Here is a 24,041-nt window from a genome sequence, read left to right as displayed (position 1 = left end):
AGTACATAAACTTATAGTTAATAAAAAGGGAAAAAAGGTCTCACATATGGATTTCAAGTGATATGGCTATTGAGGATTCCCTTCTGTTTTGAATGACTATTTTACATAAAAATTTGACTTTAGGACCAATATAACTCTGGCCAAGCCTTGTGAGATATTTCTGGGTTTATGGACAAAAATATAATTAACTGTGAGAGTGTTCAACTGATAAAACACTAAACTCTAATCTTAATAATCACAAACATAAGAAAGCCTTACTTAATCAGCTACATAGCTTACTGTGACCAAAATTTAATACTGTATCTTAATATATGGTACAGAATAACCTGTTCCTAATGTTTATTACTTAGGGGCTATGATTTGTGTAAAAACCATAAATTAACTTCACACTCACAAATGTTAGAATGCTAAAAACAGTAGCAATACAGATATTCTATTTATTTTAACATACCAACTCTCCATTTGACTTCTATAATATCGTTTCTTATTTATCAGCTGTATATTACATTAAACACTTCCTGCTGACTAACTTTTATGATATAGTTTCTTACTTATCAGCTTATATTACATTCAACACTTCCTGTTGACTGCCTTCTATTATATAGTGACTTATTTACTAGCTGTATATTACATTGAACACTTCATGATGATGCACTTCCATAATACAGTTGCTTACTTATCAGCTGTATACCACACTCGACACTTCCTGCTGATTGAATTCTATAACACAGTTGCTTACTTACCAGTTGTATATTACTTTCAACTCTTCCTGCTGATTGACTTATATAATATAGCTTCTTATTTACCACCTGTATATTACATTGAACACTTCATACTGATGGACCTCTACATTTGCTTACTTACCAGCTGTATATTACACTCAACATTTCCTGCTGACTGACATCAATTATATAGTTTCTTTTTCCCAATTGTATATTACTTTCAACACTTCCTGCTGACTGACATCTATAATAGTTGTTTACTTGTCAGCTGTATATTACATTCAACTCTTCCTGCTGATTGACTTCTATAATAGTTTCCTATTTACCAGCTGTATAAATCATTCAACACATCCTGTTGCCAGACCTCTATAATATAGTTGTTCACGAACCAGCTATATATTACATTCAACGCTTCTTGCTGACTGACTTCTATTATTTTTCTTTTTTACCAGTTCGATATTACATTTAACTCTTCCTGCTGACTAACCTCTATACTAGTTGTTTTCTTACCAGCTGTATATTATGTTCAACACTTCCTTTTGACTGGCATTCATAATATAGTTTGTTACTTACTTGCTGTATATTACATTCTACTCTTCCTGCTGATTGTTTTCTATAATAGTTTCTTATTTACCAGCTGTATAAATCATTCAACACATCCTGTTGCCAGACCTCTATAATATAGTTGTTCACGAACCAGCTATATATTACATTCAACGCTTCCTGCTGACTGACTTCTATTATTTTTCTTTTTTACCAGTTCGATATTACATTTAACTCTTCCTGCTGACTAACCTCTATACTAGTTGTTTTCTTACCAGCTGTATATTATGTTCAACACTTCCTTTTGACTGGCATTCATAATATAGTTTGTTACTTACTTGCTGTATATTACATTCTACTCTTCCTGCTGATTGTTTTCTATAATAGTTTCTTATTTACCTGCTGTATATCACATTCAACACTTCATGTTGACTGACTTCTATGATATAGTTTCTTACTTACCTGCTGTATATTACATTGAACATATCCTGTTGATTGACTTCGATAATATAGTTCCTTAGTTACCAGTTGTATATTACATTCAACACTTCCTGTTGACTGACTTCTATAATATAGTTTCTTACTTACCTGCTGTATATTACATTCTACTCTTCCTGCTGATTTATTTCTATAATATTTTCTTATTTACCTGCTGTATATTACATTCAGCACTTCCTGTTGACTGACTACTATAATATAGTTTCTTAATTACAAGCTGTATATTACATTCAACACTTCCTGCAGATTGACTTCTTTAATACAGTTTCTTACTTACTAGTTGCATATTACATTCAACACATCCTTTCTACTGACTTCTCTAATATAGTTTCTTACATACCAGTGCTATATTACATTTAACGCTTCCTGTTGACTGACTTTTATTGTTTATTTTCTTTTTTACCAGTTCGATATTACATTCAAGTCTTCATGCTGATTGAATTCTATAATATCGTTTCTTATTTACCAGCTGTATATTACTTTCAACACTTCCTGCTGACTGACCTATATGATATAGTTTCTTATTTACCAGCTGTATATTACATTCAACACTTCCTGCTGACTGACCTATATGATATAGTTTCTTATTTACCAGCTGTATATTACATTCAACACTTCCTGCTGACTGACCTCTATGATATAGTTTCTTATTTACCAGCTGTATATTACATTCAACACTTCCTGCTGACTGACCTATATGATATAGTTTCTTATTTACCAGCTGTATATTACATTCAACACTTCCTGCTGACTGACCTTTATGATATAGTTTCTTATTTACCAGCTGTATATTACATTCAATACTTCTTGTTGATGGACTTCTATTATATAGTGACATATTTACCAGCTGTATATTACTTACAACACTTCTTGCTGATTGGCTTCTTTAATGTAGTTGCTTACTTCCTAACTATATATTACATTCAACTCTTCCTGCTGGTTGACTTCTATAATAGTTGTTTTCTTGACAATTATACATTATGTTCAACACTTTCGTTTAGCTGACGTTTATAATATAGATGCTTACTTTCCAGCTGTATATTACATTCATTTCTTCCTGCTGATTGACTTCTGTAATATTGTTTCTTCTTTACCAACTGTATATTACATTCAAGACTTCCTGTTGACTGACTCCTATAATAGAGTTTCTTAATTACCAGCTGTATATTACATTCAACACTTCTTTTTGAGTGACTTCTGAAATAGTTATTATTTACCAACTGTATATTACATTCAAGACTTCCTGTTGACTGACTCCTATAATAGAGTTTCTTAATTACCAGCTCTATATTACAATCAGTAGTTACTATTGATTGATCTCTGTAATATAGTTTCTTACCTACCAGCTGTATATATTACATTCAACACTTCCTGCTGATTGACTTCTGTAATATAGTTTCTTACTTACCAGCTGTATATTACATTCAACACTTACTGTTGACTGATTTCTATAATATAGTTTCTTATTTACCAGATGTATATTACATTCAACACTTACTGTTGACTGACTTCTATAATATAGTTTCTTATTTACCAGATGTATATTACATTCAATACTTGCTGCTAACGGACTTCTATAATATAGTTTCTGATATACCAGTGCTATATTACATTCAACACTTCCTGTTGATTGACTTCTATAATATACCTTCTTACTTACCAGTCATATATTATATTCAACACTTCCTGCTGACTGACTTCTATAATATAGTTTCTTACATACCAATGTTATGTTACATTCAACACATCCTACTAGGAATTACTTAAGGTAAAGAACATTTATCAGATGTGTGTGTTACTGGACTGAACTAATTAGTAAATATTTGATTTTGTATTATTATACTGATAATATTTAAGATACTTCATAGATACTTTTCTGATATATTGTTCCTAGCTAACACAAAACTTAATACCCCAATCTCAATTTTTAGTGCACCAACCATTCATTTGCTAGTGCCAACTATTGTAATTAATTATCTTCTTGCTTCCTCTGTTTCATCTAGAAAATGTAGAATCATATTTTTCTTTCAAAATTATTATTCTATGTGTTCAAATCTATAAAACATCTGGGGACCAGTTTAATCTGTTTGTTTGTCACAGACTTTCCTGTTTAATTTACACTCACTGGTATGTCATATTTATGTACTTTAATTTTTAAGTTGGTGATGTTTTTGGAATATCATTTGGACAAGTTTTCTAAAATTATTTTGTTTCAAGATTAGAAATGATCATTTGTTTAATCTATGATCTAATTTTCAGTTTAGTAGGGTGAACAAAAATGTACACTGATGGTATTCAAATATATCTAGATATCAACAATGAACTAAAACAATTTTTTATATCAAAAATAAATCATTTTATTTCAAACTGTATTTTAATCACTGAAATTATTAGTATTATTGTAAGTTCACTCAGTATCTTAAGTGCTTTTTATTCAGTATAATTCGTTATTTAGTAAAAACAAATGTATATAACAGATCAGTTATAAATTCATTCCCATTGTAAGATTGAAGTTATATATCTAAAGATTAACGTTATATACTTAAAGATTTCTAACCATAATATTTTCAATAAACATATTGTAATAATAACATTTACTATTTCATGTTAAATCAGTCCTGCTACGATACTGCAACTCTTGGTTTACAGCAGCAATGTTGTAATTAAAGTTACATCATGTCTAGATTATTTCTAGAGTTTGCTCTTTCCTCAGAAACAGTTATTGCTTTTGTGACTTACACCAATCTTTACAGTTTATAATTCAACAATTTAGTTCAAACATTTATCATTTCAAGAATTAAGTAGTCTGCTTAACACATCCATTTCTAAGTTTAAAAAATATTAATTTAGCAAACAAGTCATTCATATCACAGCTTTAATGTTGAACAGTGTTTGTAACTTTGATTATACAAATATAACACAGTGTATGGGTTGTCCCATATTTATAACATGTTTTCAGTCAATCTTTAACAGTTTTACTTTCACAAAATATAGCAGCAACTTTCATCAGTTCCTGAGTTGTCAATTTATTTTGGCAGAAATGTTTATGGGACTCTAACTATAAATCTATGAATTATTAACAATTTCAAAAAAACAAAACAACCAAACAACTCTGTACTGATATTCCAGAACGTCTTATAAAATTTGATATTTCAGAAACAAAGTGGGTTAGATAAATAGCTCTCTGATAAAATTAAATTAGTAGGTTACTTCTTATGTTGCATCATTTAATACTGGAAACAAAACCTTACTTTAACTAATATATTAAGATTTAGCTATTATTAACAGACAGCTTTGGTATGCAGTATATTATTTAAGAGGTTAATGGTCTGAAATATTTAGTTATATATTATGTGTGAGTATACAATTGTTTCCAGTTTGATTCAAAGACTTTGCATGATATACTTTGATAAAGCTAAGAAAGTGTCTGTGGTGAGTTTAGATCATGTGTTACTCACTATCAATAAGTCACATAAAACTTTATGTTTCTCATTTGAATTTGGGGAAAAAAAAAGTAAAAGGATTGTATTAGAAGTGTTAACCAATGCAACAAACTCATACGTGTGTCAGGGTTTTTCTTCTTTCAACAACCACTGTTTTTTATGTCTTAACATCTGTTGGAAATTTAAAACTGCACCACTCCTTAGTTTTGTTAAATTTGGGCATCCGACACAGATCCCTAACTTTCTTCGTGCCAACCCATCTTCAGATACTCTGCAAACATGGAACGAGCATGATGAAGAACTCTCTGAACGTTATGCTTTCTCACCATTTTGTCAAAGTACATGGCTAGTTCATTGTAGTCCATGTTCTTTCTCATTATTATATCACGATGCTGAAGTAAGAGGGTCAAACACAAAAACAACAGAAATGGATTTCCCCCACCTAGTTCATCTGGTGGGGGTAACTGTGAATGATTTATACTCCCACTGAATTCCAAGGCATCTTCACACGAATTTGTCATCATAGACTCAATCATTCCGGAGTCTAAGAATCCATTTTTTTCTACATGATCACTGTCTGGTTCCTCCTTTAAAGATACTGTACCTTCAGAACCATATCCATCACTCTGGTTGTTGAAACTAACACTGTAAGCATTATCTCCATGATGTCCTTCTGGAAAGGAGTCTGAACTGTCACTGTTGTAATGCTGATCTTCTGGGCCAGGGCTGTGAACAAGTCGGATGGGTATAACAGATTTTAGCTGGGAAGAACATTGAAGTCCATTGTTGGTATAGGATTCCTCATTCTCAAGGATTTCTCCATTGCAATGCTGGACATTTAGACGTGATGTACCTTCTAAATTTTCAAGTCCTATTTCATGGTTTCCTTTTGTAACAGAGGAAATTAGCCCAAGATCAGACTCACTATTCAGTTTTAAGGTGTCTGATGATCTTTTCTTTATACTGCAGAATTGATGAATTTGTTCTCCTCCTGATAATTGGTCGTCACTAACTGAACTACAGTTATCTTCATCTAGAGCAGGACTATGTCTGCAGATGCTGCAAGAGTCACAAGAAATGAGATCTGGACTAATTTGTGAACAATGCGAGTCCAGATCATGTGATTCAGTTGTAAACAACCGTTGAATTAGTGGTCTGGATCCTGGTAAATTGCAATTAAGATTTTCTAATTCCATACGCAACTCCCGTGTGATGGAAGTGGTCATTGGTAAATACTCCTGGGAGTCATCAGTGCTACATTCTTCTTCCATTACATTTGCCATCGTGCCAGCAACATCTTGAATCTTGGTCGTTAGTGAGTAAACTACAGACTGCTCATTTGTGCAGCTCGAGCTTTCCAGGTTCTGGCCAAGATGTTCAGTCAGTTCATGGTACTTCAACCTATGCTGGTTGTCTTCTTTCATTAACTTCATTACAGAAATAGAACGCAAAGTATTTTGCTTACGAATGGCTCTCACTTTTGTGTACGGATTTTCTTGGTCATCCAGATGAGATACGACCGAAAAGCTATCATTTTCAGACAGTGGTAACTCTCCTTTCGGTACTCCTGGAGGAAGAGAACTCCACAGAACCTCCAACATATGAAGTGCATCATCAAAAGCAAATTCTCGTTTTAGCTCTAGAAGCAACCACCGATAACAGAAGAGAAGGTCATCAGCTCCTTGCACTTGTAAATACTTGGAGAACTGAGGATCGTAATAGTGAAGTAGTTTCAATAAGTGCTGAAACTTCAAAGTCATTGCTTTGCCATCTGATAAGAAGTTTGGCTTGAGTCTTTGCATAAGGGCACAGAAACATATATATGCATGTGCTTCATCCTTCATGGTTACCAAGAGTGGGGAAGCCAGATCACTCATACCTTGGCAGTATGATACACTAGGGTGATTCAAAGAATATGTTGTTAAAATGTTAAACAAGGAAACAACATTCTTGTTGTCGTCTGATCCAGAATAAAACTTATGAGTACGATCAGTTCGAAGAACATCTTTTCTTATCATGTTTGTTATGTGCTGTATGGTATCATTTGTCTGTCCTGTTGCAATCATGTTCTGCCATGTACTGCAAAGATGGAAGTATTCCATACTCTTCTGTCTCAGGTAGTTTGTCCTTTCTTTAGCCATCAGGCCATCAGAATATACGTTCAGAATGTGCTTCCAGATGACCTTTCTCAGAGACGAGACTAGGCCTCCTTGATAAACAGAGAGACGAAGCTCCTTGGGTTGTAGTAGTCTGCCAGTGCCATCTAGGTAATTATGATATTCTATATCTGTCATGGGCTGTTTTAACAGTTTAATATTTTCCAGAATTTGGTCACTTTCTCCAATGTTCAGAGTTCGCTGTACCATGTTGAATGTTTTCTCCACCTGAAATAATAATTAGAAATAAAAATTACAACTATATAATAGTATATAATTTGTTCAGAAAAAAATTTAAGCAACTACTAATACAATTAATATTTGACAAACACAGCAGTATCATTACATATACAATATATGGCTTAAGATAAGCCCCTCAGTGGCACAGTGGTATTTCTACAGACTTACAAAACTAGAATCTGGGTTTTCATTCCAGTGGCAGCCAGTTTCAAGTGAAGAAATTCATAAATAATAAAATAATCAAAAGAAATAGAAATTAGGAGAGCAAGTTGTGGATGTTCAAATGGATGTAGCAATAAAAATAGCAGAAAACAGTGATAAACTGTAAAAGTAAGGACTGCTAAAAAGTAACTTCTGTTCATATCTTAGCCCTACATTGATAAAGCCATACTGAGCCATCTATATTTTTGCTCAAGGTTAATTCCTATGTAACAGTTATACTTTGTTTTCAGTAAGTAAGAAGTGCTTGTAAGTGTTGTTTGAGTAATGATAACTTTACTAATACACAGAAATAAATAATTTGTTCTACCACCAGAACAGTCTGATGTCACAGAACTCTGAGCTTACTGTACTCACTAACCCTAAAACACCCTTACTTAAGTCTTCTCATACATATAAGTATACTTCTATTGTTTTAAAACAGACATAATGTTTCAGAACATCACTCATTCCTTTTTTTCTTGTCAGTCAATTGTCCAGACATTACTTTATTGGAGCTCACATTTTATTTCTAACTCATACTAACAATCTTTGTCACATAACTCATCATATTATTGAAATGTATCCACATAAAATGTAACACTTTCAGCCATGCTTTGGTAGCCCAGTGTTTTTTTGGTGTTCTGCTGCTGGACTTGAAATTAGCCTGTGCAATGTATTGCTGAACAAACTGGTTGGTAAACTGCCATGCCTGACTCTGTGTTGTGATACTCTTTATTTTCTATATTTGCTCTGCATTAAAACCATTATACACATTATTTATTTTAAATACAATTATAGGTTTTTGTTTAAAACCTACTCTACCAACAGCATTCTGATGGTTTTGTAAAGCCAATTTTACACACTTTATAGACTATTGGTTGAAGTCCATTTAAGAGACAATCCATTTAATATTAATTTTACATTCTGTTGGTATAAAGTCCACCTTCTAGTTGTTGGTTGAAGTCCTTTTTATTGGAAAGTTGATTGAAATCCATTTAAGAGACTGTTCATTTAATGTTCATACTGGTATAAAAGTGCAAAGCCTTTATCCAAGAAGTTTCTTTGAAGTCTTTCTTATAATTCATATGCTTTTAGTCCTTGTTCACAATGTGGCTTGTTAATTTGAAAACATTTATTGATGTTGAAATATGGATCATAAGAAACAAATACAACTAAAATAATGTTTATTTAGTCCAACATTGGGTATGTTTCATACATCAATACTTTAACATGTACACAAAACATGAAATGGCTAACTTGATTCAGTAAGGTTCCAGTAATAGATGTCTTATGAATTGGACCAGTTACTTGAGGTTCAGGAATATCAGCTGGACCAATGATGTCCCAGTCTTCTAACCCTGATTAAAAAGAGATAAAGTTTCCATATGTTCAAATCTTTAGTATTTTACAAAAACTGAAATCTTATCTTTGAAAAGTTACAAAAACCAAACCCTAACTCTAATTTGTTTTAACTGAATGCACACAGGGATGGTCCTTTTGACCCCCCCTGTAGTGGGTAGACTATGAAATGTGTCTTTGGAACATGTGACCAGCTTCTAGTAAACAGCACACGTCTGTTGTACACAGAAGTACTGATAATGTTTTATACTATAGATACATCTGTGAAATGACAGATACGAGTGTAAATTAATGTTCATGTGAAGAATAAAAATACATTTATCCATTGTACAGACTGAAAAATGTACTTACATAACATCAACATTTTCTTGGTACAGTTTCTTCAGTGTTCCTATATTTGGTATATTCTTTACTCTTAACATGAACTGTTACAGAACCAACAATTTATAGTATGATGAAAAGTTGATAATTGATGTCTAATAGATAACACCATGTTGAATGGCATTCCTTACAAGATTCAGCTACACATATTTTAGCCCCAACCTATATACATAGGGTTAATTTTACTGCACACAAGATAACTTTATTTTGTCTGTATAAATCACTCCAAGCATTATATGACTGAATAAGAGTATTGTTTCAACTAGTAGCAGTAACTGACACATTATCTTTTTGTATATTAAACTGATTAAAACACAAACTTATTTTTGTATTCAAAAGTATATTAGTCTCAACAAACAAAGAAGTTCATTAATTTGTTTTTCTTCAATGAAACAAGAGAATAGTAATGTGTTTGGAATATGTTGTGTAGAAATAATGAGATCTATCTTTTAGTGTCCAACATGATTTCTTATAGAAAGAGATATAACACTTTTAAAACATTAGTCAATCATCTTTCTTTGTTACAAATTTCACATAATACAAATTTTATGCATTACTGTATCTATATCAGGATCAAAATGAAATTGCTGTTTATATCATTTTGAGAAAATTAAAGTCTAATTCCCACATCTAAACACATACAAATAAACAGATGTATATAAAACATAAAGGATTTCACCTTCTTCAAAAGGTTTCAGATCCACTTTTAACTGAAGAAAAGGGTCTGAAGAACTTAAAAAAGCTGCATCTAGGTCCCAGTCTGACAAGAGAGCTAGATAAGTTGGCCCACCATCTTTGTCTGAAGCCACATAGCTTATGGTAAATTCCCTTAAAAATTAATAATTAGACAGTTAAATTTTTTTCAATTTAATACACAGATATTTCAACATAAAATGTACAATTTAATATACTCACTGTCGTGATAGTTATAACAAAGTAAAACAATATAAACTTATATTAATAACTATTAACTAAAGTCACCTATTATACTAAACAGAACTAAAACAATGTAAACATAACATTAATAAATATTAACTAGAGTAATCCATGTTAGGTATAACAAAGTAAAATAAGATAAACTTAACATTAATAAACATTAACTACAGTCATCTGTGGCAGGAATGACAAAGTAAAACATTACAAACTTAACATTAACAAATGTTAACTAGAGTCATCTATGGTAGGTATAACAGGGTAAAACATTACAAAATTAACAGTAATAAATATTAACTAGAATCATCTATGATAGGTATAACAAAGTAAAACATTACAAACTTAACATTAACAAATGTTAACTAGAGTCATCTAAGACAGTTATAACAAAGTAAAACAACATAAACTTAACAATAATATTAACTTAAGTCATCTATGGTAGGTATAACAAAGTAAAAAAACATAAACGAAACGTAATAAATATTAAATAAAGTTATCTATGATAGTTATAACAAAGTAAAACATTACAAACTTAACATTAATAAATGTTAACAACAGCCATCTATGGTAGGTATAACAAAGTAAAAAAACATAAACTAAACGTAATAAATATTAAATAAAGTTATCTATGATAGTTATAACAAAGTAAAACAATATAAACTTCACATTAATAAATATTAACTAAAGTCATCTATGTTAGTTATAAAAAAGTAAAACAACATAAACTTAAAATAATAAATATTAACTAGAGTCATCTATGATAGTTATAACAAAGTAAAACAACATAAACTTAACATAATAAATATTAAATAAAGTTATCTATGACAGTTGTAACAAAGTAAAACAATATAAATTAACATTAATAAATATTAACTGAAGTCATCTATGGTAGGTATAACAAAGTAAAACATTGCAAACTTAACATTAACAAATGTTAACTAGAGTCATCTATGGTAGGTATAACAGGGTAAAACATTACAAAATTAACAGTAATAAATATTAACTAGAATCATCTATGATAGGTGTAACAAAGTAAAACATTACAAACTTAACATTAACAAATGTTAACTAGAGTCATCTAAGACAGTTATAACAAAGTAAAACAACATAAACTTAACAATAATATTAACTTAAGTCATCTATGGTAGGTATAACAAAGTAAAAAAACATAAACTAAACGTAATAAATATTAAATAAAGTTATCTATGATAGTTATAACAAAATAAAACAATATAAACTTCACATTAATAAATATTAACTAAAGTCATCTATGTTAGTTATAAAAAAGTAAAACAACATAAACTTAAAACAATAAATATTAACTAGAGTCATCTATGATAGTTATAACAAAGTAAAACAACATAAACTTAACATAATAAATATTAAATAAAGTTATCTATGACAGTTGTAACAAAGTAAAACAATATAAATTAACATTAATAAATATTAACTGAAGTCATCTACAGTAGTTATAACAAAGTAAAACAATATAAAATTAACATAGTAAATATAAACTAAACTCATCTATGGCATTACACACTTAACATTAATAAATGTTAACAACAGCCATCTATGGTAGGTATAACAAAGTAAAACATTACAAACTTAACATTAACAAATGTTAACTAGAGTCATCTATGGTAGGTATAACAGGGTAAAACATTACAAAATTAACAGTAATAAATATTAACTAGAATCATCTATGATAGGTATAACAAAGTAAAACATTACAAACTTAACATTAACAAATGTTAACTAGAGCCATCTAAGACAGTTATAACAAAGTAAAACAACATAAACTTAACAATAATATTAACTTAAGTCATCTATGAAAGGTATAACAAAGTAAAAAAACATAAACTAAACGTAATAAATATTAAATAAAGTTATCTATGATAGTTATAACAAAGTAAAACAATATAAACTTCACATTAATAAATATTAACTAAAGTCATCTAAGACAGTTATAACAAAGTAAAACAACATAAACTTAACAATAATAAATATTAACTAAAGTCATCTATGGTAGGTGTAATAAAGTAAAACATTACAAAAATTAATAAATATTAGCTAGAGTCATCTATGGTAAGTACAACAAAGTAAAACATTACAAACTTAACATTAATAAATATTAACTGCAGTCATCTATGGTAGTTATAACAAAGTAAAACAATATAAACTTAACAGTAATAAATATTAACTAAAGTCATCTATGGTTGTTATAAGAAAGTAAAACAATATATATTTAACATCAATAAATATTAAATAAAGTCATCTCTGATAGTTATAACAAAGTAGAAGAATATAAAATAACATAATAAATATTAACTGAAGTCATCTATGATAGCGATAAAAAAGATAATAAATAATAAATACAGTCATCATATATATGCTTTACTTATCTTCCTCCAAAAACTTAAATAAAGTACATCTTTATATTTGTAACTTCGATAACTTACGTAAGAAATAACAATTTAAATATTAACATTTTCAATATGAAAATGTTCTTTAGAGCAACTAGATGGCGCCTTACCTTTTAAGGTCGAATGCTCTCGCTAGAAGACTTCGTAATACATCGAACGAGGTTATCTGAGGATCAACGCTGAACTTCTTATACTCAAGTGGCATCAATCCTTCACATTTCTAAAAACAAAAATAGAAACATTTATACAATTTACATAAACAATGTAATATTATATATATTCTACCAAAGTTTTAAACAAATATAACTTTCATAATGGAAAGTAAAACTACAGTTGTTGTATAAAACAGACATTCATAGATTTGAGGAAAAGTTAGTGGATCCTACGTATGGATGACATAGAAGAAAACAACAAACAGTCATTATATAAGCTATGGGAATACGCACAAATAAGTAATGGCTCAAAAGCATTTAATTTTGCCAGTATTGACAAAAAATTATTATCTTTTAACGCTGTGTCTCAAAAACGAAGAATCCTATTTCTTAAATCACATACAAATATATAGTGTAAAGAGCAAATTAGTTTCCTACACTACTTAAACTCGATAGATCTAAACAGTAGAGATCTCTGATCGGCGTAAATCATTAAAATACAATATTTTGTAATTACTATGACAACAAGTAGCTGGAGCAGCGCTACCTACAAAAGTACACAAACAAGTAAATAAAAAAACACAAATTAGAGGTGATGTGACTGGTAGAAATAGAACAAAAAGAAGAACTCTGTTATACTATACTTTGAGCAAATTCATCGTTCTATAGGCAGAGCACAGATAGCCCAAAGTCCAGCTTTGTGTTTCAATCCAAATACACAAAAACTTTTTTTTTAAATACACATGATGAAAATACAAAGATACAACACTTACAAGGGTGAAAACAGCAATTAATGTGATAACAGTTAAACAAAACCAACATATCTCTGTGCTAAGTTATCAGATCACCAGGCAAAAACATAAATAATACAAACCTTTTATAAGTTATCATATCACTGGGTACATACATTAACAACACAGTTCTGTTCTAAGTTATCGGATCACAAGGTAGAAACATTAACAATATAGTTCTAAGTTATCAGATCACTGGGTACATACATTAACAACACAGTTCTTTTCTAAGTTATTAGATCACCAGTAACAAACATTAACAACACAGTTCTGTTCTAAATTATCAGATCACTACTTACAAACATTAGCAACACAATTTGGTTCTAAATCATTAGATCACCAGGTACAAACATTAACAACACAGTTCTTTTCTATGTTATAAGAACACTAGGTACGAATATTAACAACACAGTTCTGTTCTACATTATCAGATCACTGGGTACAAACATTAACAACATAGTTCTGTTATAAATTACCAGATCACTAGGTACAAACATTAACAACACAGTTCTTTTCAAAGTTATCATATCAATGGGTACAAACATTACCAACACAGTTCTTTTCAAAGTTATAAGAACACTAGGTACGAATATTAACAACACAGTTCTATTCTAAGGTATTAGATCACTAGGTACAAACATTAACAACACTGTCCTGATAGACTTGTACACGTGAGTTTTTGGCACCAGTGTGAACCTGTGACGAATGACAGCCAACAAGAGAAACCTACAAACCCACTTCGGTTACCAGATTCTACTCTCCCTTCGTTCGTCGCTATAGATGTAGTTAGAAAATAATAGTAGATATGTCTTTACTAAGTTGGTCCGATGGTCTTGAATGAAATTCTAAGAGACACTTCTTGTCTGTAATATATTACGCTCTCTAGATAATATATACAGCTTTTAACAAAATCCTATCAAGTCTATCGTGTTTGGTACACGTGGTCAAAAGCACATCCTCTAAGAGGTTTACAAAACCAGGACTGATTTATAGATCTCACAGAAAAATAAGACGCAAGTCCTCATTTCTAGGGATCAGACTTTAAATTAACGTCTCTTGAGGCGTCGCTGAGCGCTGGAGCACGAGGCGCGTGGTTCGCTTCTATTAGGCAGTGCCCTGAATACCCTCGAAAAGTCAAGACAGAAAATCTGATCAATATCACACCGAAACGCTTATGTGCTCGAACACCGAATATTTCATGCAGCTAGCGACGACCATGCTCTCCAGTTAAACATGTATACAAACTGTAATTAACAATAAATGTGTACACGAAAACTCGAATAGTGTCTTTTATACCAAACTGTTCTTTAACTACTTTCGTAGCATCAGAGGAAAAGTTTTCGCTTTTTTTTTTTTTACAGAGGAATTATAACTTTTTGTTATTATCTCCATGTTCGATTATTTCTTCTTCTATTTATAACCGTTTCAATTCTGTGAATCTGAGATTGTCCTACCTCGGATTAGAATTTGCCATACATAACTTTGTTGTTATAGTAACAAAAATATTTAAAGTATTTCTCACTCGAGGTAATTGGTGAAAATTATAAATATTTGTGTGAGTTTGTTGGCCTGCAATAAACATCAAATACTTTTATCCGGCGACTATAAGAATATCAACTGTATATTTCCTTGTTTCATTTAAACCTCCGTTTCCGGATCGTGTAACTCTCGCTGCCACCTGATTCGCAAATTTCTGCGGCGGACCATTCAAAATCTTAAACGCAATATTCTTGCGTCGTATGACGACACCTGTAATCGGGGTTTAAAACCCCGACAAAAATTTCACTATAACAACTTTGGTTCGAAATTATAAACCATTAAATAAGTTAACCACAAAATACTTTAGAAGATCAAACAATTTACTTTCCAGAAAACCCATTACACACATTACACGATTGGTGTAACTTAAGTCTCCATAGTAGTTACAGAGATTTAATGAAAACTTCCTCTATAAATACAAAACACATTTAGAACAAAACGTACACCTTTTTAAACAACCTCCTCACTAAACTTATCTATTTAAATATCAAAATAAATGTATAAAATCACGTGATATGACGTTAATATATTCTTTGGTTCCATTTAACAGAATCCCAGACTCTTTAGTTTTGGCAGTTTGTTTAATTATTTAAGAAACAGTAAACATTCTCTAATCAAAAACACATTTGGAGAGGAAAAATGGCGTGGTCAAAAAATAATTCAGAAATTAAAACTTATGGCTATACTTAAAGCACTGATAAGGTGTTTATAGTGAATATTCATTCATTAATTAAACACACCTTGTATTTTGTTTTACCAACCATCATGCTGTCGCTACAGCAGTAAAGTTTCGTTTGCCTACTTCTGTAAACCACTTTTAAAATGTCTGTTCAAACACAGTTCTCTTCCTGTAAACCACTTCTATAATGTATGTTCAAACACAGTTCTCTTCCTGTAAACAAATTCTATAGTGTCTATTCAAACACAGTTCTATTCTTGCAAACCACTTTTATGTCTATTCAGAGTTCTGTTCTTGTAAATCACTTCTATAATATCTCTTCAAACACAGTTCTGTTCATGTAAACCACTTTTCTAATGTATATTCAAACACAGTTCTGTTCTCATAAACCACTTCTATAACATCTGTTCAAACAAAGTTCTGTTCTTGCAAACCACTTCTATAATGTCTGTTCAAACACAGTTCTCTTCTTGTAAATCACTTCTATGATGTCTATTCGAACACAGTTCTTTCCTTGTAAACTACTTCTATAGTGTCTGTTTAAACAAAGTTCTGTTCTTGTAAGCCACCTCTATGATGTCTGTTTGAACAAAGATCTGTTCTTGTAAATGACTTCTGTATTTGTTCAAACACAGTTTAGTTCTTGTAAATCACTTCTATAATGTCTGTTCAAACAAAGTTCTGTTCTTGTAAACCACTTCTTTAATGTTTGTTCAGACATAGTTCAGTTCTTGTAAACTACTTCTACAAAGTCTGTTCAAACAAAGTTCTTTTCTTGTAAACCACTTTTTTAATGTTTGTTCAGACACAGTTCAGTTCTTGTAAACCACTTCTATGATGTCTATTCGAACACAGTTCTTTCCTTCTAAACTACTTCTTGTAAATCACTTCTATAATGTCTGTTCAAACAAAGTTCTGTTTTTTGTAAACCACTTTTATAAGGTCTGTTCAAATACAGTTCTGTTCTCGTAAACCACTTCTATAACATCTGTTCAAACAAGGCTCTGTTCTTGTAAACCACATCTATGATGTCTGTTCAAACGAAGATCTGTTCTTGTAACAGATTTCTATGTCTGTTAAAACAGTATTTTTCTTGTAAATCACTTCTATAAAGTCTGTTCAAACAAAGTTCTGTTCTTGTAAACCACTTTTATAAGGTCTGTTCGAACAAAGTTTTATTATTGTAAACTACTTCTATAATGTCTGTTCGAACAAAGATCTGTTTGGTAAACTTTTATAATGTCTGTTCAAACACAGTTTTGTACTCGTAAACCACTTTTATAATGTCTGATAAATATATCTATTCTTCTAATTCACTTCTACAATGTCTATTGAAACAAAGATCTGTTCTCGTAAACCACTTCTATATCTGATCAAACACAGTATTGTTCTTGTAAACCACTTTTATAATATCTATTCTTCTAATTCACTTCTATAATGTCTATTGAAACAAAGATCTGTTCTCGTAAACCACTTCTATATCTGTTCAAACACAGTATTGTTCTTGTAAACCACTTTTATAATGTCTGTTCAAACAAAGTTCTATTCTTCTAATTCATTTCTATAATGTCTATTCAAACAAAGTTCTGTTCTTGTAAACCTTTTCTATAAAGTCTGTTCAAACAAAGTTCTGTTTTGGAAAACAACTTTTAAAATGTCTGCTTGAACAAAATTCTGTTCTTGAAAACCACTTCTATAATGTTAGTTCAAAGAAAGTTCTCTTATTGTAAACCACTTCTACTTTGTTCAAAAAAAAGTTCTGTTCTTGTAAAACACTTCTACTTTGTCTATTCAAACAAAGATCTACCCTTGTAAACCACTTCTGTGATGTTTATTCAAACAAAGTTCTGTTCTTGTAAACCAATATTTGCTCTTCTCAGTCTCTCTGTGTAATAATGCTGTATATTTGTTCTTGAGCTAACTGGAGTTATATGTCCGTATGTATTAAGTAATTGTTTCATGTTACACTTGATACATGTGATAAAGTTTTCTCAGATTAAGGTTTAGAAGAAACATGTTTTTGTGCTACTTATTCTAGTTACTTTGTCGACAGTGTATGGTAACTACACGCCTGCCAGATCTGTAGGTTCGTGGTGAGCATGCGTTGGAATATCTTTTATACAAAAATTCCTTATTTTATCTGACGACACAAGCCCACACATCCTAGTTATCTAGGATGACCTCCTGATAACTACACTTCTTAATATTTAATTTTTTCACTTGACGATTGACCAAAAATATCTTGTGTTTATTAGCTAATTACGTCATGTATGTACATAATTAAACCATGTGATATTTTAATAAGTAGATGACTGTGTGCATTGTTTTATGTGTTACCCTCCCAGTCTATGACTTTCCTCTTCAATATGATCTGTTACTGTCTATTGTTTTGTTTTAATTACACAATTCCAGGGGAAGGTGTTTCTTATACTTTCTAAAAGGTTTCATACTAGAAACGTGCACTCTAAGTGTTGTTAACATGCATGCTAAGTATCGTAGCAAGAACAAAAGGTACCCAAGATAAGTTTTGTCTGGAAAGGTTAATAACTCTATTGTCTACAATCATTGACCTAAACTTATCACATCTACAGCCAGTTATCAACTTAAGTTATTACGGAGTTTGGACAAAGTGTAGAAACAACATCCCTGTTCCACTAATGGCTCGGAAAAAATAAAACTAGAAAGTTTCGTTTGTTTGGAATTAATCACAAAGCTACACAATGGACTATTTGTGCTCTGCTCACTACGGGTATAGAAACCCGGTTTTTAGCAGTATGAGTACGCAGACATACTACTGTGCCACTGGGAGGCAAAAATAAAAGGAAAAAACATCTTTAATTATTAAAACAGGACAATACCCAAATATCTTTAATTATTAAAACAGGACAATACCCAAATATCTTTAATTATTAAAACAGAATAATACCCTAATATCTTCAATTATTAAAACAGGGTAATACCAAAAACATATTTAATTATTAAAACAGGGTCATTCCAAAATCATCTTAAATTATTAAAACAGGATAATAACAAAAGCATCTTTAATTATTAAAAAAGGATAATAACAAAAGCATTTTTAATTATTAAAACAGGGTAATAGCAGAAACTTCTTTAATTACGTTTTCATAAAAAATAACATCAACTTCTCTCTATTGTCGTTACTGTGTTCAATTCTAGGTTTTCAGTGTTTTTATTTTTATTATTTTTCCTTTCAACATGCAGACTTTAATATTATAGTTAAGGCTTTAGTTAATTTTTCTATTAACAATATCATTAAACTCGCCACATGTTTGATTGTAAATCCCATGTTTTTACAAATTATAGCTTTTACATTAAAGACGAAATTTTTTAAACAGGTTCGACGTTTCAATCACTGGTACGACAATGACGTAAAACAAATGTACTTAATTAGTAAATAAATTTAAAACGAAGCTATTAATTTCATTATATTGTTACTGCTTATATCTGTTCTAAAAGTGGCACAAAAACTGCCCCTCAATAGTTGGTGTTGTTTTTTGTAGTTAGAATACTGTGAACTAACTTTGAGTTTTAATATTGATGGCTAAATTCGAAACAATACCAAATTTCTGTACTTAACTATGTTTTTTGGTATTACCGTTTTTAAATAACTGACACCTTCGTTTATACTGCTGAGTTATTGTTTTTCATAAATTAAAACAAAATCCACTCGTCATCTAGAAATGAAACTATAATTTTAAGTAATATCAAGCCGCCTTGTTTTTAAATTAAAAATTAATATATGGTTTCACATTTAATTAAAATATATCCTCTTCTTTTCAGGAAAATCTAGACTCAGCATAGCCATGTGGTTAGGGCGCTAGACTCGCGGGTTCGAATCCTCATCCCACCAAACATCGTGGGGTGTATAATGTGATGGTCAATCCCACTATTCGTCGGTAAAAGAGTAGTCCAAGAGTTGGCGATAGGTCGTGATGACTAGTTGCCTTTCACTGCAAGATTAAGAACAGCTAGCACAGATAGTCATCGTGCGTGAAATTCAAACCAAACTAAACCAAAAGAAAATTGTGACACTTCGTAACGTTAACACTGGACTGCTGTAATTTCATTTTATATATTGATACACGTGAATTTATTAACTGTTTCCAAAGTCTTTTTATAGATAAACGTAAAAAGTCAGCAAATCCTAAACTGCCACCTAAAAGTGCTTCCACAAATTTGTTTCTATTGATTGTAAATAAAAACTGGAGTTACAGTAACAAGTTTCACATAAAACAAATGTTCAAAAAGCCAAGTGAAATAAATGTCAAGTTTGAAGATGCAGACCTAATCAATTATTAGATGTGAAACTTTAATAAAAAAACGAATTCATAAACTGATCACGCTTAATATCATGATTCATGAATAAGACAAATATGTTTTATAATCAGCTGTTATCAGACTTCTTACAAAAAGTCCTGATCTTTACACTAGACGTGAAGCGAAAAATTAGTTATAAGTAGAATGATTTGTTGAATGTTAAATATTCTATTTAGTTATTGCAGCAATGTGCCTTATGAATTGCAAGCATAATTTAAGTATTATTTAGAAAAGATTAATATATACCTTAAAAAGGTAAACGATGTTTTACGTTTAATGAAAGACTTGAAATCTAACAAATTCCTTATTTATTTAAAAAATAAACATTTTTAAATATCCTCAATAAATTACCAGTTATTTAAAGATTACAATACTTATATACATTTATATTTTTCACTTCATAACTTCTACCAGCAACTATTTTCACGACAGCATTGTCTTTCAACAATTGATACCTAGAGTTACGGCCCTACCAATGTTGTAATACGAATGGCCAATCACGTGGGTAGCACATGTCGCTCTGAATAAATGCAAGGTTTCTTGCCAACTAAGGAAGATTGTATCTGAATGGTGTGGTACAGGGTTTCAGTTGAATGGTTGGAAGAGAAAATATAGTGAAAATGATAATTATAACCTTTTACTTCTTTGTAATAAAAATTATGAATTTTGTTTTAACGTCAACTCAGTTAATATGATTTGTTTCAGCTCCATAACCATCACCTTCTGCTATCTAACAGACCACCAATAAAAAAATGTTCATATCCCAACCAAAAATACAGGAACATTCTTTTTTCTAATAAATATTAAGTTTCAGTATTTTTATGTGTAAACAACATCTAACATGTAACTTTCCAAATCACTTTCTTGAAAGAAAGATGCGAGAAGTGTCAAACGCAATGGAGAAGATCAAATTTCTTGTCATGATGAAATATTTTGATAAAAGAAAATGCTACATCAAAAATTCACCACTGCATCGAAAAATATTAGGAGAGTGTTCTCTGGCATGTTAAAATGTGAAAAAAGTGGTGTGATCAGTTTAAATGTGGTAGAAAGTCTTGTGAGGATTTGAAGTCCAATCTGACTTCGATGTTGATCATAACCAAATTTTGGATAAAGTTCACTATTTGGTTTATATGATAAAAAAAATGTCATTAAGATGTTAGCAGAGGAAGTGAAAATTGATAAAAGTACTGAGTGACCGTTTGGACACAAGTAAATTTAGTGTTAGATAGGTTTCAAAATTGTGATCTGAGCAGAAATAGATCAAGATTTTAATGTAAGCTAGTGGGGGCTCCAGGTTTTGAGGATATCACTGAAATCAAAAGGTTCGATAAGATAGATATAAAATACCTACTAGAAACTTCTAAGGCTGTAACGTAAAGTCTTCAAGCACACTGGCTGCTAAATTATATATACAAGTTAATGGACAGTAAATATAGTGTTTCTCAAGAATGAGAGTAAATCAATGCGTTAGGTACTGCAGTAACTTTGTATTAATACAAGCAAGTTTATTTATTTTATATTAGTAAATGTCATTTGAAGCGTAGGCCTACAGCAATTTACAACAGTGTACAAGTGTTCAAGTTTTATTAAAGGGGAAATAAAATAATTTGTTATCGTTATGTGTAGTGGACAATGAACTCAATTATTTTCACAAGTTGATATAAAAGAAACTGCCAACGAAATAGCAAAGCTACAACAATATAATAAATAATGCGTTATATGATACATGCTATGTAAGTTTAAACATACAAGTTATCTCCATTTTCAACCCACTTCAAATGAAAGGATATTAGTTGTACCTGTATATACGTTTTGTAAATGTGAAAACATCAACATATTACTAACACATGAATATTTAGACCTCAAATGTGGTTTTTCAGTTTAATAAAATATTTTAGCCCAGAAGTGATACCCCTCGAAATGGGCATGATCGGATATGGTTGATCAGATTAATTAAGCCTTACAGAATATTTAGTTGCATAAATGTATTTAATGAAACAGTACACCGTCTTTACCATAGTGAGCCCTAACACACGGTTGTTATAAACACGTGTTCGACCTTACTGTTGATACTGTTGTGCATGTTGTTAGGAGACGTTTCAGCTGTCTTGTGGTTTGCTAATATTACAAAATAGTTAAACAGGACAGAAGTTAGGTAAAAAAAAAATCGTTTTTTTTCTTCAGAAAATAACTGAATGTTGTCAGTAAAACGTCTTAGAAGTCGTTAAATAATACTTGTTTTAACAAAACTCATTTATAGTCATAGCCAAACGATGTACCCGATAACCAACACGTCTACTTAAGGTGAATGGTCTTAAGTTTCTCTGTTTCTAAGTGAAGATATAAAGTGCCTATTAACATGTATGACTGAATTTACCAGTTACTTACTGGGAGAAAAATAAAATGTTCCACTTCATACTATCCCCTTGACAAGGTTTTACCTAAACATCTGAAATTACTTAAAATTCCTCTTGTCACCTAATTCGCCAGCATCGATTTGTCCTCGCTTTCCTTTTGCTAGTTCACGAACGTGTGGTATAAGTTTCATCTTCTATTCTGCTCGCAAATCTACTCGAGGAATGAATGCGCTGTCCTTCCCTAATTAAAAAGTGATACTCTAGACAAGCTAGCTAATCAACACCACCAATCGCCAACTCTTGGGGTCTGATCAGTGGGCCTGACAGTCGTAACGCCTCTACGCTGCAAGGGCGAACATGTTGGGTGACGGGATTCGAACCCACAGTTTACGAATCGAGTACTCTAACCACTAGGTCATGCTAAAAGGTTGTTAAGTACAAAGCTACACAATAGTGCATTATGGCCATAAGGTATACATTGTACTTCTATATTGACATTATGGCCACAGGTACACTTTGTACTTCTATTTTGCTATTATGGCCACAAGATACACTTTCCACTTCTATTCTGATATTATGGCTACAAGATACACCTTGAGCTTCTATTTTGATATTATGGCCACAAGATACACTTTGCACTTCTATTCTGATATTATGGCTACAAGATACACCTTGAGCTTCTATTCTGATATTATGGCCACAAGATACACTTTCCACTTCTATTTTGATATTATGGCCACAAGATACACCTTGCACTTCTATTCTGATATTATGGCCACATGGTATGCCCTTTAATTTTGGTTCGAAATGATGTTATTATATTTTGTATTCCAAACAGGTTCTTCTATAACTAACATATTTTAGTCAGATTTTTGTGATGATAAGAAACCCACTTGAAGTAAAAATGTATTCTCAAGATTAACCTGGCGGTGACCTAAAAAGGTCAAAACGTTCTTTATTTTAATTAAAGTTTTAATACCCATACAAGCCGTCCTAATGCAAATTTTGTTAAGTTTAAGAACATTTCTTCATGGGAATGATTATATCTTTCTTTCATTTTCACTTTAACTTTGGATTTATTTCTGTTTTGTAAAATGTTTGGTATAAATTACAGGGGTGAGGCACACTGGACTAGGGATGAAGAGATCACAAAGTCTTGGCTTTCCTTCATCATCTCTCACCACAACCCACTTGTCCCTGTTAAGTCTTATGATAGTAACTGTGACTGTGGTAAATAAAGGTAGTTACTGTGTACCTTCCACCCTTCAAATCTTTCTTCCTCA

At 31.1% G+C, this 24,041-nt stretch overlaps 1 protein-coding gene across 6 annotated transcripts in view; it reads right to left on the bottom strand.

The window, feature by feature from the left end:
• Positions 1-4,095: 4,095 nt before the first annotated feature.
• The window catches only part of LOC143225397 (TBC1 domain family member 25-like), a 32,255-nt gene continuing 12,309 nt past the window's right edge, over positions 4,096-24,041 (bottom strand). For 3 of the 6 annotated variants that reach the window (XM_076454732.1, XM_076454729.1, XM_076454734.1), the window contains 4 exons: positions 13,010-13,119; positions 10,223-10,371; positions 9,061-9,161; positions 4,096-7,590 (listed from right to left, as the gene is read on the bottom strand). In XM_076454732.1, coding sequence (XP_076310847.1) covers positions 5,443-7,590; positions 9,061-9,161; positions 10,223-10,371; positions 13,010-13,104 — 2,493 coding nt within the window. In that variant the 5' untranslated portion in view covers positions 13,105-13,119 and the 3' untranslated portion in view covers positions 4,096-5,442. Of the gene's footprint in view, positions 7,591-9,060; positions 9,162-10,222; positions 10,372-13,009; positions 13,120-14,390; positions 15,041-24,041 lie in introns of those variants that run through there. The other 3 variants (XM_076454730.1, XM_076454735.1, XM_076454733.1) reach the window with 3 other exon arrangements.

The sequence above is a fragment of the Tachypleus tridentatus genome, chromosome 9 (genome assembly GCF_004210375.1).
Source record: "Tachypleus tridentatus isolate NWPU-2018 chromosome 9, ASM421037v1, whole genome shotgun sequence".
Classification (NCBI taxonomy): Eukaryota; Metazoa; Arthropoda; class Merostomata; order Xiphosura; family Limulidae; genus Tachypleus; species Tachypleus tridentatus.
This window is presented reverse-complemented; position numbering and strand designations above follow the sequence as displayed.